General features: G+C 44.7%; 1 protein-coding gene across 2 annotated transcripts in view; it reads left to right on the top strand.

Moving 5' to 3' along the window:
- The first annotated feature begins 2,909 nt into the window (after positions 1-2,909).
- Positions 2,910-13,064, top strand: part of INTS6L (integrator complex subunit 6 like) — a 36,340-nt gene continuing 26,185 nt past the window's right edge. The window contains exons 1-2 of one of the 2 annotated variants that reach the window (XM_088538514.1): positions 2,910-3,167; positions 3,273-3,350. In XM_088538514.1, the coding sequence (XP_088394640.1) occupies positions 3,057-3,167; positions 3,273-3,350 (189 nt within the window). In that variant the 5' untranslated portion in view covers positions 2,910-3,056. The remainder of the gene's footprint in view (positions 3,168-3,272; positions 3,351-13,064) is intronic. The other variant, XM_088538513.1, reaches the window with a different exon arrangement.

The raw sequence follows: 13,064 nt of genomic DNA, 5'->3' as shown, positions 1-13,064 counted from the left end.
TTTTCAGGAGCTGCCTTTTCCTGATGAAATCAAGGGGAAAAAAAAAAAGCAACATCCAGCTAAATAAATGGGGCATTTCATGTTTCTGACAGGGACAGTATGGATTTATGGCTAGGCTAGGAGCTCCAGCTGCTGATTTCTCACCGTGACGCTGAACCTTAGGCCTGGCTGGTGCTGAGCGAGTCCTGCAGCCCCGGCGGCGGCTCCTATTCTGCGTGATCGTGACTTACCTCTCACGCCACTGGATGGATTAATTGGTATTTTTATAATGCTTTAACAGTTGCCATTTCTGCTCTGGCTTGAAGCCTTTGAAATCAAGTGGAAAAGGGCCAGGGTGGCTGTATTACAAGATTGAGCCAGGGAGCCACCAAAGGTGGTGGCAGGGGGAGGTTTGAAGGATTTAGCTGTTGATCCCGATTTTAAGGAGATCTTTCTGACGAAGGTATCAAGAATACTCTGATGCAGAGGGCTAATCAGCGCCAAAGCTGACCCCCTTCAGGGCTCGCGTCGCACAGGTGAGTTACTTGTTCAGGTCAGAAAGCAGCTAGGTGAGAAAAAAGGAAGACACGAAGCAATGCAAAGTGTTAAAAAGTAAGGACGACTTGGGGCTAAAATCCTGTTAGAGGCAACAGCTTAGATCTTAAGCTGTGTGAGGACAGGGAACAGAAAAATAACGACTTATCGGTGCAACAGGGAGAAGAAGACTGATTCGTTTGGTCAGAAATTGACTGAAACCATTCTTCCGGAATAATGTTCCTTTTTATGCTGGGATAGAATACCTACACAGGAGCTATTTCAAAATATTTAATTATAGGAGAGCTTAATCTGCAGTAGCTGTTCTGATTAATTTCCCCACAGAGACAATTCCTTTAAGTATCGCAGCCAAAGAAATTTAGATGAGAGTAATTTCAATGGAAAATCAAGAGAAGTTTAAACTTTATAGATGTAGCAAATGCCCGTCCCCATAGCTGCCAGGTAGTCAGCAATGCAAACACAGGGTATAGAGAGCTGCATGGAATGGGCAGCAGTAAAGCACGTCTCACTGCAACTGCCTTTATGCACATTAGCGACCACGGCACCCATTATTTTCAGGAATAAAAAAGTCACATTAAACTAAATAAATGTCTCGCTTTGTGCCATAAAATTGCTAGACCTCAGCTCTTGCAGAGTTCAGCAGGAGCAAGCACCAAAAGCCAAAACCCTCTAGAGAGAGAGGGGGAGAGTGTGTGAACCCTGCCTGCTGCTGCCCTTGGAAAGGTCAGCCTCCGAGGCTGGAAACAAGAGAGGTCTGTCTTGACCTTTAAATATTGTGCTTGGATGTGGGAGAAGCGGCTTTTAGGTTTTTGGCAGTCTGCAATAAAAATATTTGGTGAGAGAATGAACTTTAAATTATTGTTTCGCGTTTCATATAGTCTGCCTTGAGGACGCGGCGGGACGCGGGCCCTGCCGGCTGCCAGCGCGAATGGGCTGAGGTCAGCTCGAATCAAAAGTTACGCTCTGATCTCATCTGGTTGATGTGACAGAAATGCATAGGTGGCCTCAGCAAGTTCTCGCTGCCGGGACCCAGCGCTACGGGCTGGCATCTCCTACCAATAGTTTAGTTTCCGTTCGGCCCTTAGCATGTCTATTCCTAGTCTTTCCAGGCTAATGTACGGCAGGACAAAAATACGGGAATGCTGGCACTGTTGGTAGCTGCATTTCATCTTATCTGAAGCAATTCAAATTCTGCTTCTCTCAGTCTGGCTGTTAATGCGTATGACATTTATGTAAAAATATTTATTCCTTCTGGCATTTTGTCCCTGATTGTTAACTTTCACAAAACCTTAATCACACAATTGCACTCACACGTATTTAACTTGGGTAGCGGACCAGAGTGATTCCAGGTTTGACAGGATTTATTTTCAATATGAACCACTTTCAACTATATTTTTTCCACTTACGGTCCACTAGCTATAAAACGTTATGTTATATAAAAACTACTTGCAGAAATTATTTTAAAAATATAAATCTCCTTCCAAAGCAATAGTAGAGTGACTAGAACCCTGCACCCTGGTCCTTCTCTGCGATGAGGCCGAGAGGACGAGTAAATCTGCCAATTAAATGGATTATTTGGATTGAGATGAGTAATAATATCTTTATGAACGCTCTGATTTTGTAACGCAAACAGCTTTGCCACGGGGATTGTACAAGTCACCTGTGGCACCGTGCAACCACAGTTTTGTCCAAATACTTGAGGAAAATGTGAAAACTGAAACTAGCTCTTACTGTTCAAAGTAGGAGGCGAAAAAATAACCTGTGTCAGGGCCTCTGAACCTCAAAGTGTTTGGAAGGAGTGTTAGTTACTTAGGTATTGCTTTTAACGATTATTTTTTGGTGATTATATTAAAAAAAAAAACAAAAGTAGCTGCTTTTGGATTCTATTTCCCTTGGGAACCAGACCCGGGAGGCCCACGGGCGCCTGCCCACAGGCCCAGCCCGGCCTCCGCCAGGGCCCCGACCACAGCCGGGCCCAGCAGTGCCCGGCCCGCGGGCCACGCGGCCTCTCCGTCCACCCCGGCCGCCTGTTGCTTTGGCCGGGGGCGGCAGCCGGGCTCCGCTCCGGCCCGGTCGGTTCCGTGCGGCCGCCTTGGCTCGGCCGGGGGCTCCGCGCGGGTCGCTCGGCCGCCGCCTCACGGGGCCGCCCCTGCGGCGCGGCGCGGGGAGCCCCGCGGCGGGGGGGGCGGTGACAGGTGCGGAGCGTCTCGCGCGCGCGCGCGCAGGGGGCCCGCGGCGCCTCCCGCGTCCCTTGTCACCCCCCCGCGCTCCTCCCTCATGAATATGCAAATGTGGGTATAATTGGCAGCCAATGGCGTGCGCGCTGGTCACATGGTGCCGCGGGAGGCTGAGGGAGAGAAGTTGAGTCTGGGCGAGCACGGGCAGTAACGCGCCGCCGCGGCGGGAGCGGCAGCGGGGCCGGGGCGCAGCCGCAGCCGGGGCGAACGGGCGGCCGGGGGGGGTGAGCCGCTCCCCCCCTCCTCCCCGCGGGGTGCCCGGCGGGCCGGGGCTCTGCCTGGACCATGCCGATCCTCCTCTTCCTCATAGACACGTCCGCCTCCATGAACCAGCGGGCGTATCTGGGCACCAGCTACCTGGACATCGCCAAGGGCGCCGTGGAGATCTTCATGAAGGTGAGTGCGGGGCCCGGGGGGCGCCGCCCCGCCCGCCGCCCCGTCCCCGCCGCTTTCCTCCCCCCTACCGCCCGCTCACGCCGCCTCTTTGCGCTCTCTCCGCAGCTGCGGGCCCGGGACCCGGCCAGCCGCGGCGACAGGTACATGCTGGTTACCTTCGACGAGCCGCCCTGCTGCATCAAGGTAATGAACGTGCCCCCCCGCCCGCCGCCGCCTCCCCGCCGCCCCCTGCCCGTGCCCGGCGCGGGGCCGCGTGGCGCGCGGCGGCGGCGCGGCGGCGGCAGCCTCTGAAGATGGCGGACATTTTGCTTTTGTATGGAGGAGAGAGGCTGAGGGCGCTGCTGAGATGGAGGAGCTGGGGGGAGGAGACGCGGCGGCGGCGAGCGTGATTCACCGCCCCGCCGGGCGGCCGCGCTCCGCCTCCCGGGCCGTTGTTGCCCGCCCGTCGCCCCGCGAGGCGGCGGCCGCCCCGCGCCCCTCCGGCCGCCGCCGCCCCGGGAGGCCGGGCGCGGAGCGGGGGGTGCCGGCCCGGCGCGGGGCCGCCCGAGCAGGCGGCGACCCCGGCTGTTGGCGGCACCGCGGCCGTTCCACCTCCGCGGGGTGAGGACTGAGGGGGAAAAACTAACGTGCTTCACTTCATTTCCACTTCTTTTATTTTTTTCTTCTTCCCCTCTCGCACCTGTTTTGTGTGAGGTACCTGCAGGCCAGGCCGATGTCCTCCTGCACGGCCACAGTGAGCTGGGCTCGCAGGGCTGCTCCCCTCGTCATGTTCCCTCTGCCTCTCCTGCCCATTGCCTCTCTGGTCCCTCAGGATTGAGGCGAGTGGTTATTGTGCTGCCTGCGCAGGGAGCCCGTGGTAAGAGAGGAAAACGGGGGCTCCTTGTGCCCCTTAAGCAGTGGCCTTCGACCTGCTGAGGTACCGGTGTTTCAGTACAACACGCTGCACAAATCACCTTTGCAGCCTAGAGCCTCCCCACATCACCCTGTTGAGCTACACACGCCTGTTCCCACCTCACTCGCAGACCTGTTCTAGAACCACGCTGGCCAGGACCGGTGTATTTATCATCTGATAACTCTCAGGCCTTACACTGATATGAGGAAGGCCATACAGTTACATGTGGAAATCTGTTCCTGGTTGTCCCTGAAAAGAATAGATCGCCCCCTTGGATCCCGCGCTGAAGCTGTTGAAGCTGTAAAGATGATTGTGCCATGGCATGTAATGCACGTCCTCAGTGATGAGGAAACTTAATTCATCGAATCTTGGTTCCTTTCATCAGCCCAAACAGTTAGAAAATGGAGTTTGCTTCCAGAAATGACAGAAGTGATTTTTGGGAGTCAGTATTCGTTTGTTACTGTACTGTTCCCTTTCATTTTCTCAAAAGAGGGTACAGGGTCATCCTTCTACTGTGGATTGAAGGCATTCCTTTTTTGTCTTGCAGTTACAGAAACCTAGTATGTAAAACAAGAGCAGCTAAAACGAAGTGTGGTTCACACTGGAGAAATTTCTTAAAGATAATGCTAGCATTTCTTTTTCCCCACTATCACCATTTGTGGCTGGATACAAAAATCAAGTCCTTATGCCAGTGTTAACTAGAAACTTCCTGAGTTTTTTACTTCCTAGTTTAGCTTCAGGTATTTTACAAATAAACCTTTCTTAAGTTAGAGCGATAAACCTTTTTTACTGCAGTGGTAGTGAGCATAATGATGATTTGGTTAAAAAAAAAAAATACACTTTTGCCTGGAGTTCTGTGTGTTAATGCTACAGGTTATTGACACAAGCTGTACTAGAACTTGCTAAAGAAAATCTATGTCCTTTGAATAATGTACCTGTCAGCATTTGACTGAGTTCCCAATTTTAGCAAATAGTAATTCAGATCAGTGGGACTCTTTGATATCCATTGCAATATTGAATCATTTGGCATACAGCATGTAGCCAAGGGGAGGGGGAGAAAAAAAAACACTTACTGTGGTACTTATAACATGGTGTTACCTTTTAAGAAACAATTACTTTTTTTTTTTCTTTAGTGTGGCTTTTTTATCAGTTCTTAAAATGTTTTTTCAAAACTTAGCAACTTGCGTAGGAGCAGCCTATAGATCCTGTAGATACGCATTGAATACTTACAATCACAGCTTCAGTTGAACTATTGTATGGGGAGTTTCTAGCACCACAGACATGATGTAGTTACTGGTGCCCTGGCTTTCACTTGAGCAAGCAGAGCCTTACAGCGACATTGTGATTCCTCTCCCCACTTGAAGACGTGTTCTCAAGACCTTTTACTGGTGTTTATGGTGACCTCCTCTGGTGTTTCTAACTGTGATAGTTAGGCCAGTAAAAGTTTGTAGTGCAGAACAGTTCTGGCAAAACATACTTGGAAATAAAAACTAACTTTTCGTGTGTATGTGTGTGAAAATTTAGTTGGGTATTTTATTATCTTTTTGGATTTATAGGAGAAAACAATTTTGCCAAGGGAATGTATTTTGCAGATTTGCTTTCCAAATACGTGCAGTAGCAGCTGCTCTTGGTTAGTGGCTGCTTTATGTCTTCCTATTATTTATTTAAATACACTGCACAAAAACATGGACCAGCCTGCTTCAGTGTTGCTGACATGCCACCAAACTCACAAAATTCACGGTGACACAAACTCACTGGACAGCCTCTAGTTACAATTTTAATCTGTTGTAGTTTCCCTAAACCTTACAGTATTTTAAATCTGTTTTACAAATGCTACTGGAAGCATGTTTTGTTTCTATTATATAATACCTGCATATGATTTAAAAAAAATGATGCAGCCATTTACAATTATTACTTAGGCTTCTAAAATATTCTCTCCAGAAGGAAAACAAGTAACTGATATGTTTAAAAGATGAGATGTACAAACGTATTCTACCATTGTCAATTCCATGTCAATGGAATTATACCTGTATGTTCTTTTGAACATTGGATCAGACTCTATAGAGTTGGAGGGGAAAAGAATGTTACTTCATGAAGTAAGAACGGTCAGCTAGACTCTTACAGCATAAACAAGACAGGGTATTTTTTGCACTCTCTAGATCAAAATTTTAACATGTCAGCACACTGAAGCAAACTAGTCCATTCTGAATTGGGGTGTTTAGTAGGTTAGTGATACCTACAGTACAACTTCTTTTGGCCTCTAGCATGTGGTGGGTGGTTTTTGCAGTTAAAACCCTAGTGCATAATTTTAGGTGTTGAAGGAATTTACTCTCCCGTTCTCTTGCATGAGTAAAATGGTTTAAACCTCACTGGATAGGCCAGATGTCTGTGGCTCAGCAGGCTGCGTTCTTGGTCTTTTAGTTAAGATAGAGTGCGTTATCAGTCCCTTTGAATTTAACACCTGATACGCCCTTGTTTTGAAGACTGGGTATTAATTCATTTTTAAGAGTAGAAGCTTGCTCCATCTCTTTGCTTTGACCTGTCATTTCAGTGCCTTCAAAGTAGTCTGCCAGCCCCACCCTTATCTTTTTTATTTTCCCACAAAAGTGGTTGATACTGAATGTGTAGGGAGGAGAATAAAAATAGGCCAATAATAATTCTGCAAAATACCTCCTGAGCCCTCTCAGTTTGTGACTTATACTGAGGCTTGGAATGTCTGTAATGGTCTTCTGTAGCTCTTTTTCTTACATGTTTGCCCAGTTACTTTTTTGAAATCGTACAAACTTGTAGCATCCTTTTTTATTATTATTATTATTCTCTGTGTCTAGGTCCATGCCATGGTTTAAAGGGATAGGATCTTAATCTACATTATCTTGTTTTAATGTGCAAGTGGTACTGAAGTAGTGGCACTAGAAGAGAAGCATGGGGAAAGGGAAAAGATGTACTTCATTCTTTTTTTCCTAGCAACAACTTTTGCTCTTTTCCAGTGATGTAGAAAAGTGGGAAGGAGGGAAGCTTTAGCAAGCTGTACCCAGGATTGTCTGTAAACAGAGCTTATTTGGGATGCTGATGTCAAAATGTCAGAGTTTTTGAAAAGGAGAGCGAGGTTTATCTTTCTGTTCTTCTGTTTGTGTTTTTTTGTCACACCTGCAGTTTGTGGAACCGCTTCAGGCTGCTTGTGGATTTGTAAAGCAGGGCTGGCCTTATGTGAAGTTATTCACTAACTGGACTGCCCGTTCCCTTGTGACTGGTTGTGACAATGATACAGCCTTTCTTCACTGTTAATGTTGTTCATGACAGGGTCATAGAAATAGATCTTCTTTTTCTTTTTGATTTCTGTGATTTCTGTGAGACTCTTGTAGTATATACTTCAAAAATGACTTGCTCACAAGTCAGAGTATTGGGAGAGACTTGCACTACATTTATACCACAGCATCTGTGGTATTTCACAAGATCACTATACTCATTTTTAGCATTTTTATTGTGTATTATATTGAGCAAAAGAACCACTTGTGGCTGTACTGGAAGTGGGTTCCCTGAGTTTAGGTGTGGAAAGATGTGTGTCGCTGAGACTTGTTTAAAGTTCTTCGTACAATACATGACTGCTCTTTGCAGCACTGTTGGAGAGGCGCCTTCAGCTGGTAGTTGTAGAGCAGTGTCTTGTGTCATTTTGAGGGGAATGCTAAGGCCCTTTTTGGAGAAAGGCAAATTGTGGTGAGTCTTGTAGAGGTGTTTTTTTTTTAAAATAGATATTGGCATGAGGAGAGCAAGTATTTAGCAGTTCTTGGGTTATCACTGCTTGTGGCTAGAGGTGGTGAGCTGATGCTTTTTGAATCAAGGTCTGCACTCCATGGGAAGACAGAAGTAGAGTGGTAGCCTTAACCTGGAAGTGTGTGCCATGCAGGTAGAAAAAAGAAAAGAATGAGAGGATTGGATGAGGTAAAAACTGAGGACAGAGGGGAGGAAAAAAAGGCAAAGGGGAAGTAGCACAAAAGCTTTTTGTCTGTGAAGGGGACGACTGCATAGACCGTGCTGCAAAACTGATCTGTGGGATCTACTCGGATGTTTCTGGAAGAAATTAAATGAAGAGTTCCTGACCCTGAGCTGCAGGGGGAAAGAAACCCCACTGCGAAACCCCTCGGTTTGAGGAGGGGATCTTGAGGAAAGCTGTCAAAAATTAAAATGATAGGAAATGCAGTGGTGTGTTTGAAAATTTTGGCAAGGAAGGAAGCCATAAAGATATCTACTGTGGTAGTCTATTGTGAATTCACAGACTATTCTTCAGTGCCCCAAGATTCCTGTAAAGAGTTTATCAACTTAAAATCATTAGTTGTGTGTAAAAGGTCTGTCTTCTGGCCAATACTGATACTGGTCTCAGCGGGGTTGTGGAAAAGGAAGCACGAAGAGCTGGGAACGTGGCTGGAGGGTGCAGGCTGGCCGTGGTGGTGCCCGCAGGCGGAACGGTTGTCGCAAGGCCGATTAGCAGCTGCGGGAGCAGGAGGGAGCCTGATAGTGCAGGCAAAGGCCACGGGGCTGAGGTACATGGGAGAGGCCTATCTTCCTCTTCACATATGCTGTAAATGGCTACAGACTTCGTGAGCCTAATAGCCAAGGATTGTTGGAAGGAGGGAAAAGCCCATGCAAAATACAGTATGAAATGCAGATAGGAGAGACAGTGTCTGCACTTGATAACTAATTTAAGAGACCACTGGAGAGAGATGGCCATCCTTGTTCTCCCCAATTTCCCTACATAAAAGGTACCTCCATGCATGTTCCCAGCCGTTCATAGCAATATTTCATTTTTTCATGTGTAAGCATTAGCATTTCCCATTACCTGAAGTACCAAGCAGACCTCTTCTCCAATCTTGCAATGCAGCTTCTACTGTGCTTGTGTGTGTGTTTTTTATCACTTTTATATTGCTTGAGATTCCACTACTAAGCAGTTTTTACCCTCTTTTTATTTAACTGCTTTATCACTTACGACTTATGAAGGGTGTGTGTACTGTGTATACACATGGAAGGCCCCTCTTTAATTTAGTGAAAACCTGGGAATTATCAAATGGGATAAAGGCAATACAGACAATAAAATATTGTAGTACTATTTAGCTTTCAAAAATACTGGATGGATTCCTGTCAAGAGCATGTTTTAAAAATCACGTTTCTTTTCTTGAGGGATTTGGGGTATTGGGTAGACTGAAGGTCAAGGCTTAAACCTCAGAGTGCTGTTGTGCCTTCTGACACCCTATCCCACGTGTGTGCTGCTTGCTGTCTGCATTCTCTCATTTGTGACGTCTACTCAAAGCCCTTCTGCAGGACCTGAGGTAGGGAGGATATTCTAAGAGATTTTGTGCTAAATAATGTACTTTTTCACCTCTTTTCTTTCCCCTCGCTATAATATTCAAGGTGATTCATTCTTCTAAAAAGTTCTTTCTGATGCTTCAATTCTGGAGTCGAGGTCCTGTGTAGAATTCAGATTCATGCCAAAAGGGGATTTTTTTTTCTCAAAGCATAGATTTATGTGGAAAAGCAGTTTAAAAGTACATTCTTTCTTGGATAGATAAACCAGTCTCCTTATCTCTCACTTTTGTCACTGGTTTTGGAAGTTTTTTGTCATTACTTTTAGATACTTAATTAAACTTGTGCTTTCACTGGCTACCTTTATTCACTGAAGGGGAGAATCTGTGTTGCTAGTTGGTTCTTAAAAAGAATGTTTTAACCAGTTCTGCTTCTGCAGGAGGTTGCAGACTTAAACCTTACTGTTTTGTCTTAAATGGGTTGCTGATTCTTGCCGTGGGAGAGATGCCGAAGATTTTGGGTGGAAAGTGAACATCTGTTGCTCATAGCCACCATAGCAATTTATTTTTCATCTTTTTATTTGGTTCTTTATTTGATCTTGGACACATTCAAAGATGTAAGCCCTTAAGACTGCAGGATAAACTGGACAACAGTGGATATGTTTGCACTAAGAGGCTTAACTCATCCTCGGTGCAAAGGTTGCTTTTATTTTAAAAATAGAAGCTTAAAATGTGTAAGCAGGCAGTTAAGTGATTTTTCCCTACTTGCATTTTTGCACTAAAATACTCTTTCTGCAAGAGAGAAGGTGCTTGGTGAAACTGGTGGTTCCTGTAGTCTTTACTGGCTGCCTCCTTCCCTTTTGTGTTGTTTGTATCCTGTTTTCACAAGTGTTTTTTCTTTTTCCCCTCAGAGATTTTGGTGCTAGCTATGCAAGAATAACTTGTGGCTAGGCCTTGTACCTGGCTTTACAGTCTACCTTAATATTCCAGTCTAGCAGTACAAAATGCTTGTGTGGGCTCTTGAGTACGGGCATTTGTTATTTTTTATAGTTACAGAGAGCCCGATATTGGGTTAAATCTCGATTTTCACCAATCATGAACAGTGGAAGAAGGTAATTAAGGCTGCAGCCATTCTTCCTCTTGCTTTTAATACTCATTCTTGCGTGTTTTTCAAAAACGCATGCCAAGAAGAGCTCTGATTTACAGCAGTGGTACAAGAATGATGTTTTGAGCCTCTTAAGAACAAGAAAACACAGAATTTTATGCTGTCTGCTATGGTATTTTTGTACTTCAGACAGCTCAAATTAAATAAGAAAAAAAGTTATTTCTCTTCTGTGTAACTTTGAAAAGCAGCTTGTTAGTTGTCCCCTGGATGATCAGTGTTCGGGATGGGGAGTAGTGCTGCTCTATAGACCTCGCAGAAGGTCCTGGATATCTCCATGCTTTAATGATTCTGCTCTTCATTTCCCCCAATTTTGAGTGACTGAATCCTTGATTTTTAGTAACTTGGGCTCTACAACCTAGGGGGAAGGGCAGTTATTGCTCTGCTTAATTTTAAGTGTGGAGTTTTCCTTAGTTAATTCACTGTCAGTTTTGAGGTTTGGAATTTTTTATTCCTTCATGAATGATGTACTACTAAATATGTAATTTTTGTGCTATTAAAAAAAAAGAAAAAGGCAAAGCCTACCAAGACACCATAAGCAACGCTTCCTTCTAGGTTAAAGGTTTTAATGAAATGCCAAGGAAAAAGGCCATTCTTGCAATGGGAGTCGGTTATTGTGCAATTCAGAATTTGTGGTTTCCTCTAGCCTTGTGCATTAACCTATACATTCACTCTGCATAGAATTTGAAGGACACTTTTTTTTCCTTTGGTGTAGTATCTCTGAAACTCAAAACTACTTATCACTAGATAAGTAATCTAAAGCCTCGCTTTCTTTTAACTAACATATACCTTATTTTCATGCTTTTGAATTGGCAACTGCTCAGTATCAGTAGTTCAAAGGGTCTTTTATAGCTAAAGGTCAGATCCCCCCTTTTTTAAAAACACAGTTACTGTGTTTCTTGCTTGGACTCTGATGTGAGGTAGCGTTAGAAATGTTAAATGTTATTCTAGGATACAAAGTCAATGCTTCAGAACTTCCTAATTCTGCTTTTTAGAGATCGTGACAATTGTTTTTGCTTTATTTTCAGACATGCTTTTAAACTCCGAAAGTCTGAAAAAAAATACAAGCCTTGATAACATGGCTGTTACCTAAAGACGAATTTAACTGAAAACAAAGATCTACAGTGTAGTTAAGCAAATGTTGCTATACTTTGGTTGTAAATGAGAATAATACATTAGCATTGGTGCTTGTGGCATGTTTTAAAAACTACAAGTTATATCACTGACAAAAAAAAAAAAAAAAAAAAACCCAAAGCCCCAAACCGCTCTGTTTTGTGGGAATATCTACAAGCCCTGGTAACTTGCAGGTACATATTTTCAGGACAGCCCCTTGCCCAGTGTTTTGGTTGAGATTTCCTAAATTATGCTTCTTCAGGAAATCTATGAATTTAATTGTGATCTAAAGCATCCTGTGTGTCACAGTAGTGACTTAGATAGGATTTCTGACATATATTGAGTAAACCTCTTGATTAGATAACACCTGTAAGTTGCCCCCCCAGATTGCAATTTTTTAGATTTCCATTTTTTTTTCTTTCCGAAGATCAAAAATACACTTTCAAAGCATGTAAAATATAGTATTATAATTAATTATGTGGTATACATTGGGAGAAGAGGAATGTAAACATTTTCAAAATGAATGTGGGTTGGTGCTGCATCCTTTCAGTTCTTCACTTCAAACCTAGAGAATCCTGAAGATCTCTAGTCACGGAGGTGGATCACAAGGAGTCCCTTGTGCTGACAGCCTCTGTGCTGATAGCAGTACCCCTATAACCTCTTAGTTAATGTATTGGTTCCTTTGACTAGAAATAACTAACCTCTTAGTTAATGTATTGGTTCCTTTGACTAGAAATAACTGTCAGAAAAAAAAAAAGATGTTTACTCTTCCACAGTGCTTTAGCCTTAAATTTTTAACGTGCTTGCCCCATCTCTAATGTGAGGAAGAGCAAGGGCCTGTCTCAGTCTCTTCATTGTACGTGCGTACTCTGCAGGATTATTGAGGAAAGTTTTAATGGGTAGTAAATCCACAAATGTAAGTATTCTTTAAATGAGAAATACAGACAGTGTCCTGAAAAGATGTTTTTCCTAGGGCAGTCGTCAGTAAACCCCAGTGTGTATACCTGCCTGAGAGAGGAGGGCTCGTTTCGGTTGGGTCTGCAGTGGAGTCGTGTCTAATCTTTACACTGAAACTCTGCTCCCTGCTCTGCTTTGCAAAACCTGCCTTCCCTAGGAAGACCGAAATGCATGTTCCACTAACCAAGACCTATTTGTCTCGCTCTCGCAGTTTGTTACAGAGGAGAACTAAAGCAACAGGTTTTTGTGCTTCAAACTTACCTAAGGCGAGGACAAGAAAAACAGGAATAAAATTAATAATGATTTACTGTGTGCTGGAGAGCATAAGGCAGGGAGGAATTGCACACAGCTGGCTTGAGCCCATCACATCTTTCTCATCTTGCCACAAGCCTTGCATCAGACCATTAAACCTCCAGCAGCCCTTCCTAGTGCTCCAGATCCAGAACTGTGCAGCTTGGATGTAAGCTGGCTCACAGTGT

Source organism: Tinamus guttatus, unplaced genomic scaffold (genome assembly GCF_059628265.1).
Source record: "Tinamus guttatus ecotype Peru unplaced genomic scaffold, ASM5962826v1 Tinamus_guttatus_pri_ptg001087l, whole genome shotgun sequence".
Lineage (NCBI taxonomy): Eukaryota > Metazoa > Chordata > Aves > Tinamiformes > Tinamidae > Tinamus > Tinamus guttatus.
This window is presented reverse-complemented; position numbering and strand designations above follow the sequence as displayed.